We start from the raw sequence: 23609 nt of genomic DNA on the forward strand, positions 1-23609 counted from the left end.
TCCAGCTCCACAAAGCAATGAAAAACAAAGACCAGAAAACCCTAACTTGGGTATATGACACCAAACTAAAAGATGTCTTCTTATTTATCACTGCTCTGACATTAAATAACTATTTGGCTTCCACATCTCTTATTTAAGAAGTGCTCCCATTTCTTTAATTATTCATAACAAGCCATAGGTTTAGTAAAGTAAAAACAACACTTTTTTTTATCTGAGCACATAATTAAAGCACAAAGTCTGATACACTGGTTGATTTAAACATATTACTAAATCAGAGTGCTCATTCTTTGTAAGTGCTGGAAAACCTTAACATGCTTTAAAAAAGCAGTGATCTGACATTTGTCACTGCAATGTGACTATTACATGAAATTAAATTAGACATCCTGCATGCAAATTTTCAAAGAATAACTTTCCTCTGTGTAGTACAAAAAATCCCCCCATAATTGATAGACAGAGATTGACTTTTAAAGCTTCAAATCAGCTTTGAGGTCTGGGTGATCTTTTAAACTGCTCAAGCTTTCATCTGCAGTTTTTCATATTGCCAAGAGCTGTCAATCAAGCAATGGATTTCTGATCAATATCCCCTTGTTCATTAGCTTACACGAGCTCTCTGTTACTGAGAGAACAGATATCTCAACATCGGCAGTCACACTGTTTTCAAAACCTTCACTGGATCAAGTCATGACTAATGTTCCAAGGGGGAAAATGATGCATTAGGATGCCATCGGGTGACCTGAATTGTGAGGTAACTTTGTTGGACTGCAGTTGTCAAGATGAGTGATGTGCAGAGTTAAAGCCTATTGCCAACACACATCAAGAGCACCAGAAAGTACCCACCATTTATTCAAGCTCTCTGAACCTCTGGGGACTGACTGAAATCTGGCCTAATTTAAGCAGGATGACTTTTCCTATCACCTCTCTAAATACTTTTTGTCTCCAGCTCTGAGGTTATTGTAGTGTTATTTTTATGAGGCTGAAATCCTGACTATATTTTAAATAATGAGATATTCCCCATTTACTTCTGCAGAGATGAGACCTCATGGTATTTCCTCCCTTCTAAGCAGGCTGTGGCTGGGAGTATCTGCAGCTTCAGAAAGAAGGGAGACCAGCTAAGAACAAAGCCAAAAAGCCTTTCAAATAGTTTTGTGGTTGTTACTTTAAAGGAGTTTTGCAGCACCTTTTCGCTCAGAGGGATAGATGATGGGTGAAGGTGGACCATGATGGCTGAAGGAGTGGAGACTTGCAGGGGGATGGAGAGTGCGAGAGAGTAGGTACAGTGGAGGGACAGATGTAAGGACTGTACACCGCAAGGGAGGGAATGAACTGAGAGATGGTGAAAGGGATACTCTACCATTAAAAAGCGAATCAAACAGTTTGCACAAGGCTGCAAACGTGTGTAAACAGGTGTGCAAACCCTGAAGTCAAGTGTATGACTCTGGGGCTAAATATTTGCAGAAGTCAAATATTGAACTCAGACACACAAATGATTCGGAAATTTGTTTTCTACACACATGTTAGGACAGCAGCCTTGATATGGGGAAAGAAGCACTGCTGTATGAGCTACAAGGTTTCTGGACTTCCAGGTTCGATCTGAAAGCCAAAATGCCACTGGAATGAACAGGAATGCAGATGGATAACGAGTGCATAGTAAAACCCACACTCTTTTTTTGCAGAATAATGAACAAAATTAATGTAATACATCATTAGGTATACATTATAAACTCAGATGTAAGATCCACTGTAATCAAGGAAAAGAGGAGCTGGGCTTACCTGCAAAAATACTAAACTTATCAATAAAAACATAGTTCTTCTACGTAGACCAAGTAGGCTGCAAAAGGATGTACAAATCCTCGCACAATTTACGCATCCTCACACAACAATCATCACAACTTTTCCCTTATCAACATCTTAATGCTATTTAATGATTTTTAAATATTAGCCTTTAATGATTTTTTTACTTGCATGGGCTTGTAAACACTTTTTGAACCTTCCTGGACTTTGGACAGAGCCTTACAGAAATAAGTTCCACAGTTAGTTGTAAGCTGCAAGGGAAAGTCAGCTTTCATTTATTTGACCTTCGGTTTTCATCCACAGCTAGGCTCTTTGCTTATCCTTCTGTGAGGTTTGCATCCCAGCACCATGACTTCTCCTCCAGTCCGTCACCCACTGTGTCACCCACAGGTCCCCAAAGCACATGAAGGCACAGAGTTGCAGAAAAGTCCTAGCTTGGAACAGAACTGAGAGTTGCAGGTGTGATCTAGGAGAATCCCATGATCAGCTGCTCATTGGTACTGCTGCTGTACCTCTGTTTTGGGCTCCAGCGTACCAGACACACTCCTAGCGGGGACACAATGCAGCGTTGTCTCCTGCACATAGAGCACCTGTGTAGGTCTGAAAGTGCTTGCCATATTACTTGTCCAAAGGTAAACATATTTTCTACACAGGCCTTACTTTAAGCTCAGCAAGGCTCTGGATGAAGTTAGTAAAATTCAGCACTGGGCACTAGTGGAGGCTCTTGATGAACCAAGTTACCAGCCTTTAAGTTTTGTACTCAGAAGTTATAAAGAAGAAACTGAAACCACTTACCTTGTATTTGGTGGACCCAGAGGGAAACTTGGGAAGCCTGCATGAGATAATAAAGGGTAAAAAAAACTAAAAGTTTTTGTTTCTGAAAAAAACCCAAAAGTTTCTGAAGAAAAACAAAAACCAACGCAGAGCTTTGCTTACAGTGCAAAGTTTCTGTTTGCCCCTAGTTCTGGACATCCAGACAAGGTTGTTCCCCACTTTGGAGCTAACTGGACTGGGTTTTAAGAGCTCTTTCAAAAGATTAACAAAATACCAACAATCAATGTGGGATGTCTGACTTTCTAAGCACACAGCCCAAGCTGCTGGGCTGGTCTGTTTGGGGGCAAACCTGTCCTGAGCGAGTTAAATTGCCTCTTAGCTTCCGAAGTGATGGCACATGGGCTGTTTGTCCAGCTTCACTGAAATGCTGACAGGGGCCACACTCCAGCTGGCTGACAAAGCTGGAGTCTGGGACATGCCAGGGTACGTGGCATGACCTGAGTGGAGATCAGGCACTGCAGCACGGCCCAGGAGCCTACGCCTGGTGCAGCCAGCGGGATCTGGACCCCCGAGCTGGAAGGCTGTCTACAGGCTGATGCCTACAGACTTTTGGATTTTTGGATGCAGGAGAATATTTCTGGTGCTTTCCATTAGGAAATGCCATGTGTCAAACCTTGGACATGGGGCTCCAGCCTTTCCGGTTTGGCTCATGGTCAAGGGCAAGCAACAAAAGGGAACGGAAGATGACGGAAAACAGCTCTCAGCCTTTGAAGACTGCGAGTGAGGTTTGTCTGAAAGGAGATACACTGACTCTGCACCAGGACGTATCCCCAGCATGATGATTTCCATTTGCTTTCCTTCTTGTTTTAAATTCCAGCTGCAGACAGGATTACCTGCCTGCAAAGAGGATACACATGATAACAGTGGTGTAAAGAAGGAGATTTGGAGCTGCTATTCTTCATTCTTCACATGATTTTTTTGAAGAAAACATATTTCCAAACAATTTAGCAGCCACAATAAAGACAGCATACATACACGATTGTTATGTGCACCTATGCATTGCTGCAGATACAATTAACTGTAAATATATGCCCTGTTTAGTTATACATTATATATAGAAGAAAGATATTCTCTGATAACACTGGTTGTGACTAAGAACAAATGAATCAGAAGCAATGAATAAGGAACAGAACAAAAAAAGCTCAGAATTCACATTTGTGAATATTATCTGGAATATATAAATGAGTTTTTGCTTCAGGCACGTTTGTATCCCTCTTGTGTTTGAGGCAGGAAGAACAGACACTCCAGCTCCCCCCTTCCCACCGACTTTAATGAGAGCAATGTCCCCTGAACCACTCAGCTGAGCCCCTTCCCAGGTGCATTTAAGTGAGCCACACACATACAGAACTAAATCCTTTGCAGCTGGAAGGACACATCCTCACACAATCGCCCCCCCCGAATGAGTGCAGAGATGATGGTAAATGAGAAGGCTGTAAAAGCTCTGTCCTTGGTGTATATGTTTCTTGAGTGCAGGTACAGCATTCGTCAGATCCTTTGCCAGACCCCGACGGAGACTATATAAAGCAAAGGTCTAATTGCTCCATTTACAATTAGTGGTAGCGTTCATCCATAAACAGACCAAAAAAACCCTGCAAGTGTACTCCTTTCTTTTGGAGGAATAGATGAAACAAAGAACAAGGAAGTAGGATAAAGCAAGAAACATTTCATCTCCCTCCCCCAGCTCTCTGCGCTGCCCTGTTGTGCTGTTTGCCTGATGGGGTTGGAAAGGGTTTGGATCTGAAGGGCTTGACTTTAGTGAGCTTGTCCCTGCAGTCGGGGCAGCCCTTGGCACCCCAGGGGAATGTCAGAGGATTTCAGCCCAGGTTGAGAGAGATGCAGGATGTGACTACATCACGCTTTTCCGTGCCTCAGTTTCCCCAGCTGAAGAGCAGAGATAAGAGTCTCACAACGCTCACACCCCAAGGAAATAAGAAAGATGAAAGACATAATCCTTTGCTACACTACTTTCTTTTCCAGGTGACACGAGTACCTGTCCAAGCACGAGTACAGCTGACTGCAAAAGTGCAGATACCCTAAACTCTTGCAGTACCCGAGACAATGTGCAGGTTTCCGATAACATCCGTCAGAGCAGGAAGTGGCTTGGACTCTAGGGTGGCTCAGTCCCAGATTTTGGTTCCTGCTTTTGGATGAAAGTCTCTATCTGCTGACACAGCACAAATGTTACTGGGAACAAAAGCTCCTGGAGCACCCAGCATGGAGTGTCAAAGAGTTAAATACAACGCTGCAGCTTTCTCTCCTTGTGTGCCTATCACAAGCTGCAGCAGAGGACAAAACCTTGGGCAGAGCTGACTTCTCAGCATGGAGAGTTTTCTCCTCCTTCCTGAGGTCCAGTGGACCACTTACTGGACCACACTGATTTTCAAGCATTTTTGCCCCCACTAGCCAACACAGGGCCAAATTTTATCCTTTTGGCTCCTGGCACAAAGCATGCCGTGGTGGTGTGCAGAGCCCATCTCCTTCCCTCCTGTCTGCTGGAGCTACCCCCTTCCTCTGCACCATGAGGGGGTGCGGGATGTAGGATTTGCGATGCAAGGTGTTGGATATGGGATGCGTAAGGAGATTGTTAAGAGAGGTGCACGGTGCGGGGGCAGGAGGGGGCTGCAGGAGGGGGTGCAGGCAGGGGCAGTGAAGGCAGGGCCTGCTGCCTGCAGTGCCGTATTGCTCATGGCCAGCAGAGGAGGATCTTGTCCTTCTGACGAGGTGCAACACTAAGCCCAACACGGAGCAAGATTCAAACAAAAGGAGTGAAGGGGGGGCAAGAAATTAGACTGTGGAGCTGGTTTCACCAAACAGTCTCCTTGCTGCGGCTCGACACTGATACTTTGTGTGCTCTCTCAAGAGGGAATAAATTCACTGGATCCTGTTCGTAGCAGGTCTGCAGAGATGAGGGACAAAGCTGGAAGAATTTGCAGAGAGCAATTTTAAATTTTATTACTTTAGGCTCATAAAAAAGAAACCCTGAGAAAAAAAAGGCGAGGAGAAACATTTTATATAGGTATCAGCGCATTGCTGACTGTGAAACCAATTACATTTATGCAGCTTCTAGAAAAAATAGTGAAAAAATGGCTGAAATTAAAAATAACCTAATATCACCTGATCTTTGTTGTCTGTCATCATTGTAATGATTAGCACTTCACTAAAACTTAATTTCTCCAAGGAACCATCAAAATTTTGCTAAATAGACTTTGTACTAAGATTAAATATTACAGATATATGATGTTCTCAATTTTTCCATTTCAACTCCTCAAGAAAGAGAGACTAATGAAATGTAATAGATTTCAAACAAAAATGCCAGAACCATGAGCTTTCTTCATCTCAGGACAGAATTCTATGTTTCTTTCTCAGACAAAAATGCCCAGTTAATCTCTGGCAATTCTTTGTGAATAAACCCAGGAAGATTTGATCCCAAATTCAAGGGAAATTATTTACGGCTGCCAAGGGCATTCTGCAGTTAAACTGTTTGCTGTGTCTTGGGTACATTGCTACCCCTTATTACAATAAAAATGAAAAACTAAAAAAAAAAAAAGCAGGTGGAGAAAGAGAGCAAAAAGGTGACAGCCCAAGGTTAGGCTGTGAATTTACATGTTTGCAAAACAGAATTCCAGAGAAAACAGTGTAACTACTCAAGCTGGCATGACAGACTAGGAAGAGAGGTGATAACTACCTCTACACATGCACACACTTTGCTACAAAGCACTACAGGAGTTCAAACACTAAACTACATTAGTAGGAATTGGCCTATTCGCTTAATTGCATTAAGTCCTGCAAATTCTCCTGCAACTTGTCATGAAGTGGCCTCCACGGCAGAAGAACAAAGATTACACTTTCATTTGTTCACTTGTGCAGTCACAGCTTTGTAGCCAAGAAGGAGGTGGGATGGGGTTGAACTGGAGAATGAAGATGTATATTTGTTCAACTTCCATCCAGAACTGACATCAGGCATGAAGGAGCCACGAGGGCAAACACAACTACTGCCTTCTCGTAGTGAACCCCTTGATCCCACTGACAGCTCTCAGTAAGAACCTTTGTCTGGGCTGCTTGCCAAAGGAGGAGGGAATCGACAGTTTTGATGCTCTTACAATCGGCCAGATTTTTGCCTGCAACCATCTTGGGTAGTGACTGTCTTTGAACTTCAAGGGAAAGTGGCTTTCCAGCAATGACATTGTGTTTCTCAGCCAAGGCCATGGTTGCAGTACAATGAAAGCAGGGTATACTATCATCTGGAGCACACATGCAACATATGTTGTAGTTTTAGCCTGGGAAACCGTTCTCTGAAAGGATTCCACCAAAACCTCTGACTTCTTCACCTCTCTGCTAACAAGACATCTCCTACCTCCACACTGACCTGCAATGTGTGCCTCAGAGTAAATGATGTGTCCTTATCAACTGGTCCCAGGGTACCCAGAGAGGTTCACATTTAAAGCCTTTATTTTGCTGATTATTTAATTGTGAACCTTTCCCATGGTAGCACCTGGTACAAAAAACCACAGGGATACAGGAAAAAAAGCAAGATCCCTCAGAGGCGCTGCTGAAACCAGCTTGGTTCTCCGTTCAGGAGTTACCTGCTCCTGTTTTCCAAGAGATCAAAGTTTTCAAATGAATCTTTGCACTGTGAGAGGTGGTCTGGTAGCAGCGGGTTGTTTTTAAACCTGCTCACTGGTGGGTGAGGTGTGCTCGTGCTCCCGCGTGAGAAATGGAGTCAGCCTTGGATGCCACAGAAAGGGGAAGCTACAAAATCTGTGTCAGGGGGCTGCAGGAGCCAGCCTGTCACACTAACACGAGTGTGCTGCGCTATCAAACGCTTCTGCAGCCAGTGCTGGAAATGCAGGTTATACTGCTAGACTTAAAGCTTATGCAAAGTCATTAAGTCCCTTTAGTTACACGGGATATCAACCTGCATGCTGCAGGGCATAAGCTGATTGCCTTCAGGGGTCAGCGCTGAACGCTTCCCTCTCTGAGAGCACGGTGCAAAATTAGCTGGGGGCGCTCCCAGGGCTTTGTTGCTTTCCTGCTGCATCAGGCAAATTTAGGCGAGCGCTGCAGAAGGGTATCACACCTGATGGGCCACAAACTGAGACGGGCCTGACAGCATTCACTTCTCTTCACAGTGATCGGTTCTCAACACAGTGGAGGCCTTGTGTGAAAAGTGCAGTCCTGGAGTGAGGGTGAGGGGAGCAGAAGCGGGAGTTTTCTACAGGACTAGATCCACTGGGGGGTAGGAAAAGATATCAGACAGTGCTGACTTTGGGACACCCTAAAATGTTGGTCTCCAAGGACCTGAGGCAAGGAAGGACCTGCACTGCTGGTAACAGTTTCCTGCTTGCTATGGGCCAGGTAAGAGATGGGCACTATTGATAAGTTTTTTGGCAATTGTTTGGTCTTAATGTGATACTTTCATCTGTTTTCACTGCTAAGTGCTCTTGGTTATTGCACTGGGCATGGCTAGTGACTTCAAAACACTTTCCATCAAAACTAAGCCGACAACAATTTTTTGAAGTTTCAAACAATTCTACTCTGTCCCTTGCAAGTCTTCCTTCTTGCTGCCAGGGGTGTTTGAGTTTGCAGAGAACTCTGATACAAGGAAAAAGCCTGATCTGACCACCTGTTGATTTACACTGGAGCGTTGGGGGATCCAGCTTGGTCTTGTCCTGTTCCAGATTTCTCTAGCCCAAGTAGGAACATTTCTACTACAGTGTCTTGCTGAGCAGAAGTGAAAGGAAAAACAGGAGAAAAAACAACTGTCAGAGAAAGATCAGCCATGTCTGAAGACAGTCTTTGATGTGCTTGCATCATATATGCTAAAATAAAGGACTAAATTTGTTCTCACTTGCACTCACCATGCAGCTTTATGCCCTTTATGGAAATAGTTTGGATTCACACAGGTGAAATCAGTTTATCCTCAGGTAATATGAAAGAACTGAATGGAAATTTTTACCTTAGGGTTCTGCTCCAAACCCACCAGATCCTTGAACGTCTGAGTGTTTTGACTGACTCAACATGAGTTACTGCTTAAACCTTTGTTTGTCTTCTGCTATATTTCACCAATAATATTTGTTAATCAGTGTGTATAAAAACTCCTAAAGCCTGATTCAAATAAAAATGATGAAGATAGATAGTTTTGGGATAAGATGGAAATAGTAGTTGAGACTGCTTTCCATGGTTTCAGCAAAGCGCAAAATCTATTATTTTTTCATTCAAACTATTTCAGTGCAACTTTTTCTTTGGGACAAAGAAAATTAAGGCAAAAATATCCTCTCATAACTTGTTTGTCATGCAATGGTCACATCATGGCAACTCATTCCCCTCTTTTTTTTTTCCTGGGATCCATGCCAAGTGCTAAGCCAGAAAACCTTGTTATATTAATTATGAAGAAAAAGCATGTTTTATTAAAAACTAGCCTGCTGAATATTCTGTCGTGCTGCTTTTCAGTGACAGCAGAATTACTTATGCATTTTAGCAATGTTAATGAATTTTCAGGGTTGGGGGGAGATATACACTACATTTTCTACAGCAATATTTAGGGCAAAGTTAGATTAGGATTGTTAAAGCTAATGAATCAACCTAACACTTAGGACTAGTTAGGAAAAATCTGTGCAAGACTTCATGTTGTCTAAGACTGTCCGTACATCTTCTTCACTGAGCATGAATTAACACAGCCAATTCATTATGAGCTTATTTATATTAGATTGGGTTCTGACAATGTCTGTAAAACTGGCACTGAACTACCCTAGAACTGATCCCTCAGTAAGCTGCTTCATGTTCTGCTGGACCAAGTGCTGACAGAGTAGACACTAATTAATAATTACTCTGTTGTGTTTACTAAAATCACTGCTCTCCAATTCACCAATCTCTTCAAAAAGATCTACAACCCATTAAAGCCCCTCACTATGTGTTTTCCCCAAAGAACTCAATCTTAACCTGTCAACATCTGATTTTTTGCAACATATTTCAGTAAATGGGAACCTGCACACATGGGAAATATCACTAAGAAAGTAGTTGTTTTAAAGAACTTCAGATTCCTTCATGAGAAAATTTACTTGATCCCCATGCTTGGAAGAACAAAAGAATTTTTTAAAAACCGACTTTTAACTTTCCTTTGGTTACAAGTCATTCTTCCAGTCTTCTTTTAAGAGGAGATGAATGGATTCGGGGAAGTATATCAAGCTTTGCCTGAGTAGAGCTCTGGCCATGTCTAGCTGTGTTGAATATTTTGCCACTAGCCTTTCTCCCACATTAGTGACAATGATAATTCAATCATTCAAAACATATGGCTGGGGGAAATTTCACCTTTGACAGAAGAGTTTGCAAAACTGCCAAGGCAATAATCTAATATTTAGTCCCTTTGCCATGAAGACTAGATACAAGGAAGAAAATTTTTATGGTGAGGGTGGTGAAACACTGGAGCAGGTTACCCAGGGAGATGCTGGATGCCCTACCCACAGAAACATTCAAAGCTGGCCTGGAAGTGGCTCTATGTAACCTAATCTAGTGGAAGATGTCCCTGCCCACAGTATGGGGGGGTTGGAACTAGACGATCTTTAAGGTCCCTTCCAACCCAAAACATTCTGTGATTCTAAGTTGAGCTGCCCATGCTGCAGCCCAGGGTTTTGGAGCATTTCTTAGTGCCCAGGACTGGGGGAGTGACTGCACTCCCCACTGCACACCCCTGGGAGTGGGGTGGCCACTGAGCTGATTGTACCCAGATGAGCCATTCCTTGACACTGTAGATGTCTGCTCCAAAAAACCATAGGGCTTCCCTGTTATGCTGCATTTACTTGGGCACCTCAGTGTCCTGAAATGTGGATACTCCACTAAGTTGCCCTGCAACTGCCCGGGCAGGGCTCAGCACGGAGCAGAGCTGGTACATGGAAAGAAAAGCAGTGTAAAAACATACTCACGCACAAACGTGTGGTCCCAAGGAGAATGACCAATGGGAGAACCTGAAGGGCCAAAGCACTGTTAACCATCCTTATGCTCGTTTTTTTCTTGAAATTAGCTTCTTCTTCTTGCCTAAGTTTTTTCAGACAAGGTACAATCTTGAGGGTGAGCGAATTCAGTGCAAATAATTAACCGTGCTTCAAATATTGTTTAATGTTCAACAGATTGTCCTGATCAAATAAATGCATCCTGTCCAGATAATCACCGCATTGATTGCTGGCAAATGTTCCAAATCAGTAAGTGTCAGATGGGAATGGTATAAATTAACAACGAAAAGATACATTTTCCTTGTTTTAGAATAATCTTTCAACTATTATTATCAGTTGGAAAAAAAAGTATTAATCAGACTTAACTTCTCTCCCACCTGAAAAATAGTGAGATCTAGTATAGATCTAGATAGTGAGATCTAATATACAATTTTAAAAAATATAAAAACGTACTTTTTTATTATTTTCTAAATTTCAGACATACGCAGACCATGTTGTCCAGCATTTGTCCACTAATGTGAGAACCTGTAATCATTTTTTTTAAATAAAAATTGAAATTCCTGAGTAACCCCCAGTCTCCTGAGGCTGAAGCATTTGTAGCAACAGCAGCAACTGAGGAAATTACTGTATTACTGAAAGAATAATCCACTATTGTGGAAATGCTGAAAAACTTTTGCTCAACAGATACTGTTTGTGCTATGTCTTACAAAAACAGATGAAAAGACAATTCTTTCTCCCCGACAGCTTAGAGCCTGAAAAGGAAGGAAGCGAAAGAAATAGTGTTTTTACATCACAGCCCCAATTCACTAGGAATTCCCTATCAATGTTTTCTCTGTTGCGATAAAACAGTTAAATAAGCTAATGCTGAGCACATTACACTGCACCAGGGGAAAAATGAATGTGCTTGTCTACTCAGGAGGACCTGAATATAGTACAGTAAATAAAATGGATGGGAGGGGTGCCCACATGTTGGAATATGAGGAAGAAAACAGTGAAATCCCAAGCACTTCATCGTTTCCCATCCCGAATATGATTTTCTGGTGAAAAAGATCAGTTGCTAGCACTTGATTACAGATGCTGTGATGAGTGCTGAAATTCTGATGCCAGAGAACCTTGTTTCTGATGATTCCTTACTATGAAGCATGAACAATCCTAAAGGAGATTTCATATATCAAAAAATACACAAAGAATTAAGGTTTGCTGATTATGTCACATGTGCATACCTTAAGAAGGTGCCTACAAGCAGTCAATATGTGTTTGAGATTTACTGTGTTGGTGGCCAGCCAACACATTTAAGTTTATGAGATTTCAGATTCTTTAACTAGTTAGAAAGACAGCAAGATAAAAGGAGTTAGATAATGCACAACTTTATGTAATGTGTCCTTGAGTAAGCTGATTTGCACTGAATTTTAATAGAGCCCTGATTCATCAAATCTCAAACAGAATTAAGGTATGGACTGGATCCTAATAACATCATGCTTTATATCCATGAAAGATAAATTAAAGGATGCAAAACTGCTATTGACAAACATTGATTATATGTACTTTGATGGACTTTGAAGTTGTGCCAGATGTGTCTTGTCAGCCTCCAAAGTTTTCTTTTAAATCTCATTGCATAAGGCTTTTACTTTTTAATTATTTTTTCTCTCAGCCTCTTTGATCATGAAAAAATGTAGATCATATTTGTGTGATGCTATTTCCTATGCATTTTATTTAGATATGCCCTTGTGCACAGCTCATGATAAGTAAAAAAATGTTACATGGCACATAGTGATCTTACCCTGTTATCCTGGGTGCTTTTTAATACTTAATTGACCTTCTCAAGCTGCTGAGTGAAATCTAAGCATGTATAGAGAGTTAATGCAACACTCACATCTTTTTGTGCCACATAAGTCTACACAATTAAGGTGTAAGCAACAAGGTTGCTGGTCTCTGTTCCCCTGGGGATTTTGACCAGTGAGAATGTCAGATGGATCCATTTCATTCTGCCCTCTGTTTGTGGCAAAGTGGCCCTCATGTCAGACCCAATGGAAAGGCAAACCTCTCTGCAACTCCTGCTGATCTTAGGAGAGGGACCAAAGTTCAAACAAAAAGTTCAAACAGGTGAAAGTCCTTCTTTCACTTTCCTATATGTGGAAATATTTTGTCAGCAGGGAGCTTCCAGGAACTGAAAAGAAGCTTTGGAGCCATTTTAATACTTCAAAGTTGTGAGCCCGTATACATCATCTTGCTTTCTTTGTCCATCAGGACATGGTCAGCCCTTTCAGGGCAAGGGAATGCGTAAAGTTTCTTGCTGTGCATGGCAAAAGGCTTCAATGTTGGTGCAGGATTTGGGTGCAGATGTTCTCTTTTTTTGGTAATGGGCCCTTTCCCTACATCTCCAAGCCCATCATAGTGATCACAGCTTGCACGTTAGACATTAAGAACTTCTCTGTCTGAAGACAGTTTAGGTGTCTTCAAACAATAAATGAAGAGAAAAAAAATAGATAAGAACCATCAAATCCTTTTATATTGAGAATAAATAGATAAAAAAACATTTTAAGTGCTGGATCAGAACTGTGGTGGACTGGGGATTTTGTACATAGCTGTCGATACTGCCTTGAATAAATCATTTACTCTTAATATTCCTTCATTCCCATCAGAAGAGTGTGGGTAGTAACTTCTTTTACTGTGTGCTGTCTGTTTAGATAGTAAACTCTTCTGGTTCAGTATTTTTTCCTATATTAATGAGCAGCTCCAGGCAGAAGAGGTGCCCTGTCTTGGCTGTGATGGCTAGTATAAAAGAAGGGAAAGAATAACCTAAAAGACTGTAGTCTCAAATGATTCATTTGGAATTACTACTAAGTATTATACTCTATAATGCTTGAGAAGCTTTGGTTGCCAGAATAAACAGCAGAAACAGTACTTTGTCATTTTCTTTTTTTTTTCCCCCTGAAATGGGAATTTCCACAGAAAAATATTTCTCTTGGATATTATTCTGCCACTGCACAAAACACTTGAATTCTTAACCTGGAAAGCATTTCAAGCCCTTTCTGGCTGATAACTCTTCTCCATCCTCCAACACAAATGAATATTCTGTGCTGGATGTACCTCCATGTGTCTGGTGTGTGTGGACTATTGCGCTGTTAGACACACTAACTGCAGCTCTAGTTATTAACACCAGAATAAACAAATCACCACAGCTGTGAGTGAGAGAGAAAATTTCTAAGATAAAAGCAAAATAAAAACATCTACTATGTGACTTTAATAAAAGTAGAAGTTTTAGAAATACTTGCTGGCATAAGCCAGGGTTTACAAAGGTAAGGACATCTTTCTTCAGAGTCAACAGCAATGTGATGGCATATGCATGGATGCTTTGACTTTAGTCTTTTCCACTGCTACTATTCTATGGCTTTCTTTAATTATTAACCTAGTAAGTCAAAAGCCCTATACGTCTGTGCTTCCTTTTTAGCGTTCTCTCCACTTCCATTAAATACAAGCCCTTTTCAAACTGCAAATGAAAATGAGAAATCAGAAGCCCTATTATTACTCTTTATACAGAAGGACCAGAGTTGAGTGAGAGTATAGGGAACTGACTCTTAATATAAAATCTGGAAAGGGGAGGAGGGGTATTCACTGTGTGAAATTCATCTTGGTGCAGAAAGCCAGCATGAGGTCTAGACATCACTTATATCAACATTTAAAGTGTTGCGGTTGCATTTTGTTTCATAATTCTCTCTAGCAGCGCATTCCCAGTGATGGTTTCAATTCTTGGGCTCAGATCAAAAGCACAGTAAAAAATTTAAAGACACGCAAACAAACAAAAAACAGAATAAGTGCAGGCAGCAGAGCGTTCTGTTGGACATGCAAGAGGACTCTTCCCTCACCCACGCTGCTGTAACACAGAAGTAGCTGTGTTATCAAAGGCTTTATGCAAGCTCAACGTCAGTGCAAGAGGCTCAGCCAGTTAGAGAGAGAGGCAATCCCACACCAGGACCGGTAACTTCTCTCTCTCTGACACTGATTTGGTACCAAACTCTCCCCCCACTAAAGGTACATAAACACCCCCAAGAAATTGAAGAAGGGTTTCGAGCTTTGTCCGTGTCCTCAGTCAAAGACTGATGTATGCCTGGCCAAAAGGTTTTCTGTCCTCTTATGGCCTCTTGGGTGTTCTTTTAAATCTTTCCTGTAACAGCTCCAGATATTCTTGTTAGTTGTGCTACTTTCTGAGCCCGTTTCTGTGTCTTGGAGCTGCCTGCTAAAAGCATTAAAATTGTAAAGTGGTGGATGAAGGAAGACAGTTTTGCTTTCAAGCTGAAAAACATGCATCAAAGCCCCTGTAGTAAATTTACAGAGTATTAAAAACAAACAAAATCTGACCGTAGGGTAACATCATTTTAGGAAAGATGCGATGGCCTACCTCAAAGTCTGAATTTAATGTGCACAGCTCTCACTTAACCTGCCTAGGTTATAAATCCCAAGAGTCAAGTTTTGTCCAACCATCCTAAAACAGAGATATTTTTAGACTGCAAAGGTAGAGCTAACATAGTCTCTCTGCTCCGGTTACCAAACGTCTCCTCCACAGGCTGCATTGGTCATTCTCCAGACAAAGAGCAGGAACATTAATCCAAGGGAACCCATACAAGAAAAGCCACAATGAAGTATGACCCCCATGCTATTTTACATGCATTTAGAGGCAAGCACAAATTAAGAAACATTTAGATTAAAAAAACCCCAAATAAACAGAAAAAACAACCAAAAAAACCCCCAAACCCAATACATGCCTCCAAAATACATAATTAAAAAATAATTATTGCAATTTTTTTTAATTATCCCTCCCCCTTCACTGTAGTGTTATTACTTTAAAGAAGAGTCACACATTTTTCATTGGGATATGATTTGTTTTCAGTAAAGGAATTCAACAGGAGGTCATACAGTAATACATACACTAAATATCCGGGAATTCTTCAGCAGAATAATTTAGTATGCTGTTCAATGAGTTGTCTTAATGACTGAAATAACAGAGACAAATAACTTTAGATGCAGCGATGTACAAGTCTTATGAGTGCAGCTGTGCTGTTCTGATAGAGCCAACAAATCTTACTTGAGTAAGAACTTTACAAATATTTTATTCTCTTTAAGTGTTTAATTTTCCTTGTGCATCACTCTGAATAAGAATATACAGCAGTTTTTAAATTTTCATTTATTTTCTAATGGTCATCACTAAACATTGGCAGTTACTCATCTGAAGGGCCAGCCAAAAGGATGCACACTGTTGTAAACCCTGCCTTAGTTCCTTGTTCTCATACATGGATGTGATGACATGTATAACAACTCTAGTACTTATGTCATGTTTATCTTGGCTTTGTGTTTAACTTGGCTAGCCTAGTGTGATGAGCAGGGTCAATTTAGTTGAGCATAAAGATGTTGATTACATTTCAAGCCTAGCTTTCCCAGGTTACAATTCCTCTTTTTGTTCCACCATCTCAGATCTATACTTTGACCTGGATTTTCTTTCTGTAAAGCTATTTTTCTATGGACACTGATCCAGTATTCAAGCTCATTTTTCACATAGTTGGAGTCAAACAGGTATTTTTTTTAGTTTAAGTTTCTGAAACTTGTAACAGAAGCAGCACACCACTGTTTGCACTTCTCTCCATGTGTCAGTGGCAACCACAAGTAAAATTGATTATAGTTTTTATAAGACTGTCTGGGATAAGAAAGTTATCTCTTGAGCAGCAATACTAAACGTGAGCTCCAGATCGATAACTGCAGGACTAATAGCTTGTAAATTAGTCACTGGAATTGTGAGCAGATCCTAAGGGATTTTGTGTCCTATTCCCACTGAATTCCCCCTTACCTTCCTTTGAAATCCTCAACCGCTGTTCCTCCCCCTTGTTCACTGCATTCAGCACTATTTGCCTGCTTCCTTCTGATCCTCTTTAACTGACCCTTTTTAACTAAGTGGCTCTCAAATATCTTTTTTTTGCTTTTCCACTCTGTTCTTCTCATTGCAATCAAACCTTGCAGGCTTTAAAGATACACTGATGGAAGGTACCAAGAGCCAAGCCCAATGAAAGTGATGGGAGAAAGATGTTTCCAGCCCAGTGGGTTTCTGTGCCCACCAGCACAGTCTCCAGAGGGCCAGACTGGGAATGGACAGACCCAGCACAACGAAAAATCAGAAACTGGGGTTCATAAAGGGAAATGCAGTGTCCACTGAGACTTCCCCTGTTAATAGCCAACAGCTGTATCAACTCACCAGAAGGTCAGTGTCCTTTTCTTCCTTCAGAGTCCTAAACCAAAAATTGAATATTTTTAAGGTTGAGAAACTTTTATATGAGCCTACCATCACAATGTTTCCTGGTACAGTAGTCTACTGCCTCCTCTCCTAAACCTTGGCAGTAACATGAACATCCTTGTTGACAATCTTTCTGTGATGCATCATAGTCTCCTAAAAAGAAGGAAAGAGGTAAGAGTTACTATGCTTCTATGAAATGCTTCATTAAAAGGATATCAGTGAATCCTTTCAGCTGTTAAAAAGAACTTTTTGGGAAAGAGTTGATATTTTATGTGTAAAGCAGCACTTTTCATACAGTAAGTTTAGACAGGCCCCTAAGCTTTCACTGCAAATTTTCAATGTTGAGGTGCTGGTATGGGTGGCAGCATATACCAGTGTTTACATTAAAAGTAATTACAGTGATGTTATAATCATTCCTAAGCCAGGCATTGCAAAACTGAATAATTTATTGTTAAACTTAATGCAAATCTGCTTCAAAGTAGAACTGATTCCTGAACAGCCTAATCTTGGCTCTGTAGTGACATCCTGAAGTCAGCAAAGCAATACAGTTACACTGTTCTAAAGTCTGTGGTCTGTTCTTGGAGTACATGATTTTTTAAATGTGTATTTATTTCCTCTTTTCACTTTACCATGGTGCCTGCCAGTAGCACAGAGGTTTCTCCTCTCACACACATTCCCAGACTTTCTCTCCTCTCTCCTCCTCTCCCCTAACACCCTCTGTGCACAGCTCTCACAATCCAGCACACAGCAATACATCTTAGTCCCTCTCTTCTGTGCTCCTCTTCTTGCTACTCCTCACACACAGACCCAGAGTTACCCTGTTTGCTGGGACCAGTTCAAGGAAGGGCTCAGTGCAGGCCTTCAGTTCACATCTCCAGCTCCCAGAGGAAACCTGTCACATATTGTCCTTGCCTGAGCTAGTGCTCTCACTTGTGCACCTAACTGAGTGGGACCCAAAAAAACTGAAGCAAAAATCACCTTGAGGAAAGGAGCTTTCTCATCATGTACAGGATGCTTTGGAAGAGAAGGCTCCAGGGAAGAGGATGAACTGGAAAACCCATTTCCCCTGGCCCCTGAAACTGCTTCTGTTCCCAGGAGAGAGCTGCCCAGTTCCTAACATTGCATCCAGCAAGGAGTCTGACAGACAGACACTGCAAATACATCCACTTTGCTCTGCACATCTTTGGGTCTGTCCTTCCAGCAACCTGCCACATATATTCAGTGCTCAAATAAATTCCAGGTGAAAGAAAAAGAACGTGTGAAATTACCCCTTCCCTTTCCTTCTCTGCCCTTCCCTCCCCAAGCAGATGTACCTGCTCCATGCTCCATATTTGCAAACTTTTTGCTTCTTTGAGTGATTTCTGTACTCTGAAACAGCATCATTGAATTTTGCTTAGTTAAGGCAAGACAGCTCATGTCAGAAAATGTTTGCTAGATTGGGTCTTATTTTGTAACATTTCCCCTCAAAGGATCATTCAATGATGCATCTTAGAATCAGATTCCAGAGAGGGAACTAAAAGAAACATCAATAAAAAAAGAAACTGTGAGGAAACTAAATATAGAACAGGCCAATATGAATTAAACAACATCCTAGAAATCTTCACACAATAATTGATTTGCTCATTTGTACTTCTTTCTATTCTTTAATCTTTCAGCAGGGCTTCAATCCTCCCCCCATTGCTTTTTTAATATTCTCTGTTCATCTGTTGTCTACAATATTGTTTCTGATCTCTCTCATCCCATCAATCATCTATAAAAAGAGACTAGTCCACACACTCTGGTCTCCAATCCTAATGACTGTAAAGAACTAATCACCTAAACTGAGTGATGTTCATTGTTGTAAGTGTCTCTTTGATTTATTAAACATCTCTGTATAAATTCCTGCATGTTTTGCAAGTTGTTTCCTAGAACCTGTATGAAGGCACTTTGAAATCCTAAAACTGTCTACTTGTGGGGTTTTTGGTTCACCTAATAAATGCATTCTTGTCATGAAAAATGAACTTTTACTTAACTGAAAGGACCACTCAATTCCAAATACAGGCCAGAGCCTCAGCTTGACTATACAGCAAGCTTACAAAGGCCACTCATATATACTTTATATTAACTTGAAAATGCTATGTGTGTTGCTTTGGGATGTCTACCTACTGATGGAGAGCCATAGACACTATGGAAATACTCCTAATGATGGCATTTTCCCCAGCTGTCACTTTCACATGCTTTTGCAGGCTCTTTGGTTGAGCAAGCAGACTTCCAATCTGATTAAATAAAGTTCAAGAATTGAATATGTTCACAACCTGTCCTAGCTAAAACGACACATTCAGCACCATGCCATCAGTGTGCAACTATTCCTCACAGTGACAAGGTGTGATTCGAGTGTTAAAGTTGCCCTCTTTGACCATACACTCAATGCCCACTGAAGGATCTGGGTGTCACCAAAACTGGGGATTCTCAAAAGCATGAAAAATCCAGGTTCTGTCTGTCACATCAAGGACTGCCTCCCCATCTATCCCAATCTCACTTGAAAGAAAAAGAGATACAAAGGACAGAGTAGAATTCAACATGAGCAAGGTATGTTTGAAGACAGCATGAGGCTTTTGAAAGAGCCCAACTTGATGTTCTCATGAGCTAATTACCAAAAATGGGAACAAGACAAAACATTATGTGGGCACAGCTTTCGGTAGAACCACACAGGGGACAACACTCAAAATGGAGGACCAGTTTCACCAAAAACTCTTCTCTGTGCTTTTCAAGTTTTTTCACAAGCACCTGAAGGTACGGGACTAGAAAGGAAAGGTATAAAATGTTTGAATGATTTCATTCTGGGAAGGATTCTTTGCCAATGAGAATTTTATTCCCCTTTCTCATGCTGGATTTGCACAGAATATAGAGTACCTGCTAAAAATAAATGCATACTCCTTAATGTTCACCCCAGTCTTTACCCAATCACTGGCTAATGAACCAGCTATTGTTACAGGCAGGTGAGTTTTATGCATTGATTGCCTTAGAGCCTCATACTAAGTAAAAAGGACATTAATAATCTTATTATTACAGAAACATCATCGCAACTCATAAATATAGATTCAACAGTTAACATCACAAATCTGTGAAAACCCTTTTTTCAGCACAGTATGGGCAGAGTTATGCTGGCAGGCTATAGAAGCAGGGTAAAAGTATGTATAATTTATTCTGTAGATTTACCCACTTTATCTGTTTACAAAATGTGCATTCATAACTTACAGCTTTTGTATTCTGTAACCATTAGCAAAACAGTCTCCTATGAACCTCTGGTAAGGATGCATCAAGCAAGGCTGTTAAATCTTGGTTTGGTGTATCTAGCCCGTATGGATTTCCTTTTCACTTCCTGATTAGCAGATTGTCAAATGTTGCTCTTAGAATGAGATTTTGTTTCCTTACATTCTCTTTAGCATTCAAAATCTGCTTTCTGCATATATCTCAGGATCTCAAGCAAACATCAATGTTATGTGATTACAGTAGTCAGCTAGAGCAGCCACAGAAAGTGATTAGCTTCTCCACAAGTGCCTAGGCTAGGGATCTTTTCTCTCTTGTTTTTTTTTTTTTTTCCAGAGGAAAATGTGGCAATGGTGTTTGGGGAGGGTTTTTTTTTCCTCAAATAACTGAAAAAGAAATACAGAGAAAATAGATTTAGATTTCAGCTTAAGCAAACATTCGTGGAACTGATTAGTATAGTTTATGATGTCCTCATTATCTGCACTCATATATATATATATAGTTGCTGTAAAAAGATATTTCTATTAATATTAGGTGAGAGACCTCCATTACCCTGTTATAAGAACATAAATAAATAATAGCCATCCACAACACTGGTGTCAGCATCTTTATTGCAGATGCTGATTTGGGCTACATGATTTCCAAACTCTCAGGAAGGAGAGACTCATTTCTATTCTGAAAAGCTGCTGCTCAGAGGACCGTCACACAAATGGACAGAGATTAGGAACAACTGGCAGTTTCTACCTATGTGAACTCAATGCACAACAGAAAGACTTGCAGGGAGAAACGTTTTTAAAGACCTTCAGAAGTAAAGCACAGGCAGGATAGAGGCTTTACACTGTGACAAAAAGAGCACCAATAGGACAACTGAAACCTCATGAAGAATTTAACCCCCAAGCAAGTCCAACCAAAATATTTGCTTAGAGTCATATCACATCACTCTGCAGTTGGATCTCTAATAGCATATCCTTAAAATATTTCCTGATGATAGAGTCAAATTTTGTAGCCGTGGTTTCACTGAGAAATGGTCTGTGATTTTTATCTACACGTTACCACTGACAATTTCAAACTTATTATCTCACAACCTACCTCTATCTTAAAAATTATTTTTTCTCTCTTCTCAAACAAATGCTTCCCAAATCTCTGCTGGATAAATATACCGACGATTTAACCTGTTTTACAGCCTATTGAGCTTTAAACATGTCAGCTCATCTAAGAATGGATATTATATATTTTACACCTCTGTTTGGGGAGAAAATCCTACATCTTGAAGAAAAGAAACAAAGACTTTCCTTTTCGTTTCTGATTTGTATGTGTGTTGTTTGGGTTTTCTTTTCTTTTCTTTTGTTTTTCCCAGAAAGGTGGTTGTTGCTTGAGAAACACTGAGCAGTAAAGAAAGCTGAAAGTAGTTAGCCTTGGTGGAGGTGAACTCTACGGTTAGAGGGCAGAAAAGGAGGTCAGAGGTATATATGATCAATACAATATTGCACAGGAATTGCCACAGCGGACACCTCATCCCTACTTTGTGTGAGCACTCATAAATACCTGTCCGTATTGCCAATCCCTGGCTCAGCTGAAAAAGGTTCTGTATCTTTGACGCGAGGCAAGAAGATCTCCATCCCCGCAGTTCTACTGAGATTACTCAGCTGTGAACAGATAACTCGATACAAAGAAGAGGAAGAAAAAGCAAGGAAAAAAGTAGAAGCAGACAATTTCATAGAGCCCAAACCAGACAAGACTCTCTCTGATGACCAAGGGAAAGGCTTTGATAAACGGTAGGGCAGCTCCTCAAATCCAGGTCTCTGAAAGTGGGGGTGGAACACTGCAGGAAATAATACGAGAGTCCCTGCTGTGGGAGTCAAGGGAGACAGGGAAAATAGTTCAGGTAATAAAAAAAATGTTAATATTACAAGAGTGGAATGCATCTGAGTATAATTCCAGACTTTTAAGTTCAGTTTTCAAATCTTGGAGAAAGAAAGAGACAGCCCGCTGCCATCTCACTAGTTTATCACATTCAGTTTAAGGTGTGGAATAAATCAAAACTTTTTTTTTTTTTGGAACATGGTACAAAGAAATGTATTAATAATACATGAAAAAATGTTCATCACGGTGGTGTGCATCAGTGGAAACACTATTTTAAAGAACCTATGAGCAACACATGAAAAGATTTGACCTAGGTTTCACTTCTGATGTGTCAGGGTGGGGGCAAGAAAAGCATTTTTCTCACCTACTGATGTGCTATATCTGTGACTTCCCACTTGGGTAGAGAAGTTGGATTCCCAAAGCAGGAATGATTTTTTTTCTCTACAAGCAAGCAGGGAAGTTTGAATCCTCTGAGCCATCCCCTCTATGTGCATTCAAGAGGAACAGAGAGAGAAACAAAACAAAACCTCCCAGCTAGCTGGTAGCTGCCATGCCTTTTCTTCCTCTGCATGCTGAATGTTTAAATGTCTAAAGACTCTGATGTTTGCAGAGAGTAGCAGTCATATTTGTGCTCAGCTCTGCACACTGTAGTGCAGACATGGGACATATGCACATGCCCACATCCTGTGCCTTTCTAAACGCTTGTAATTTCCTTCCTTTTAGCTTCTAGATACACACTTTACAAAAATAAATTTAAAAGTTGTTCTGACTAAAAGTATACAATTGCTATTTATGGAAGAGCATAGCTGCAATAAATATTTGTTTCTAAGCTAGCTGAATCTATCAGGAATGAGAATGTGGGAAAGATCAAAGGGAAGACAAGATAAACACAAAAATGACATTTAGATTTGGATTGTGGTAGCTCCCAAATGCTCTACACAAAAATGAGACCTCCTGCAGTCAATGCTGTAAAGGTAAAAGGTCGGATTTTCTTGTCTTCTGAATCATCAGCAGTCTCAACAGGCAAATTGGACCCAAGTGGGATGAAAACAGACGATTTCTCTTAGTGACCAGAGTGAGGAAATGCTCATTTTGCCAGGGCATCTCTGCTCTGGGGCTAATTTGGTTTGCAAGAGGTGTAGGTACCCTCTCCCCGGCTGGTAACATGCTGACAAGAGATATTTGGGTTCTGCAACCTCTGTGGCACTCTGTGTGCAAGAGGGAACCCTTTGGAGAGCTTGTGCTTTGGGAATACAAAAGTTTTGGTTCCACCAGCTCTTCTCTGAGCTCCCTGTCCTCTCAGGGTTGGTCAAACATGGGCAAACTGGACAATTTCCTGAATTCAGTGGGCACTTGGTGGACAGAGAGAGAAGGGAAAATGGACAGAAAACTGTGCAGACCCACAAGGCAGTCTATCATGTCCCACTCTCCAACTCATGTTGGAGGACACCTCAGCTGTGCCTGGGCAATCAGAGGGTGAGGGCTCTGTGTTGTGTCCTGCAGGGTGGGGGACCCACAGCCAATGTGTCCTCACAGGGCTCTTTGCATGCATTTCATTCCTCTTCCCACACACTGCCACTCCATCACCCTCCCCTGCGTGGGAGGAGCCCAGGGGTGAGCATGGTTGCTGTCAGACTGCATCAAAA

General features: G+C 41.1%; 1 protein-coding gene across 1 annotated transcript in view; it reads right to left on the minus strand.

Annotated features, from left to right (window-relative positions):
- HABP2 (hyaluronan binding protein 2) overlaps positions 1-23609 on the minus strand; it is a 43595-nt gene that overhangs the window by 12472 nt on the left and 7514 nt on the right. The window contains exons 3-4 of the mRNA XM_027740001.2: positions 10545-10682; positions 2587-2623 (exon numbers count right to left, since the gene is read on the minus strand). Coding sequence (XP_027595802.2) covers positions 2587-2623; positions 10545-10682 — 175 coding nt within the window. The remainder of the gene's footprint in view (positions 1-2586; positions 2624-10544; positions 10683-23609) is intronic.

This window comes from Pipra filicauda, unplaced genomic scaffold (genome assembly GCF_003945595.2).
Source record: "Pipra filicauda isolate LSUMZ 115617 unplaced genomic scaffold, ASM394559v2 scaffold397_size650280_pilon, whole genome shotgun sequence".
In the NCBI taxonomy this organism is placed as follows: domain Eukaryota; kingdom Metazoa; phylum Chordata; class Aves; order Passeriformes; family Pipridae; genus Pipra; species Pipra filicauda.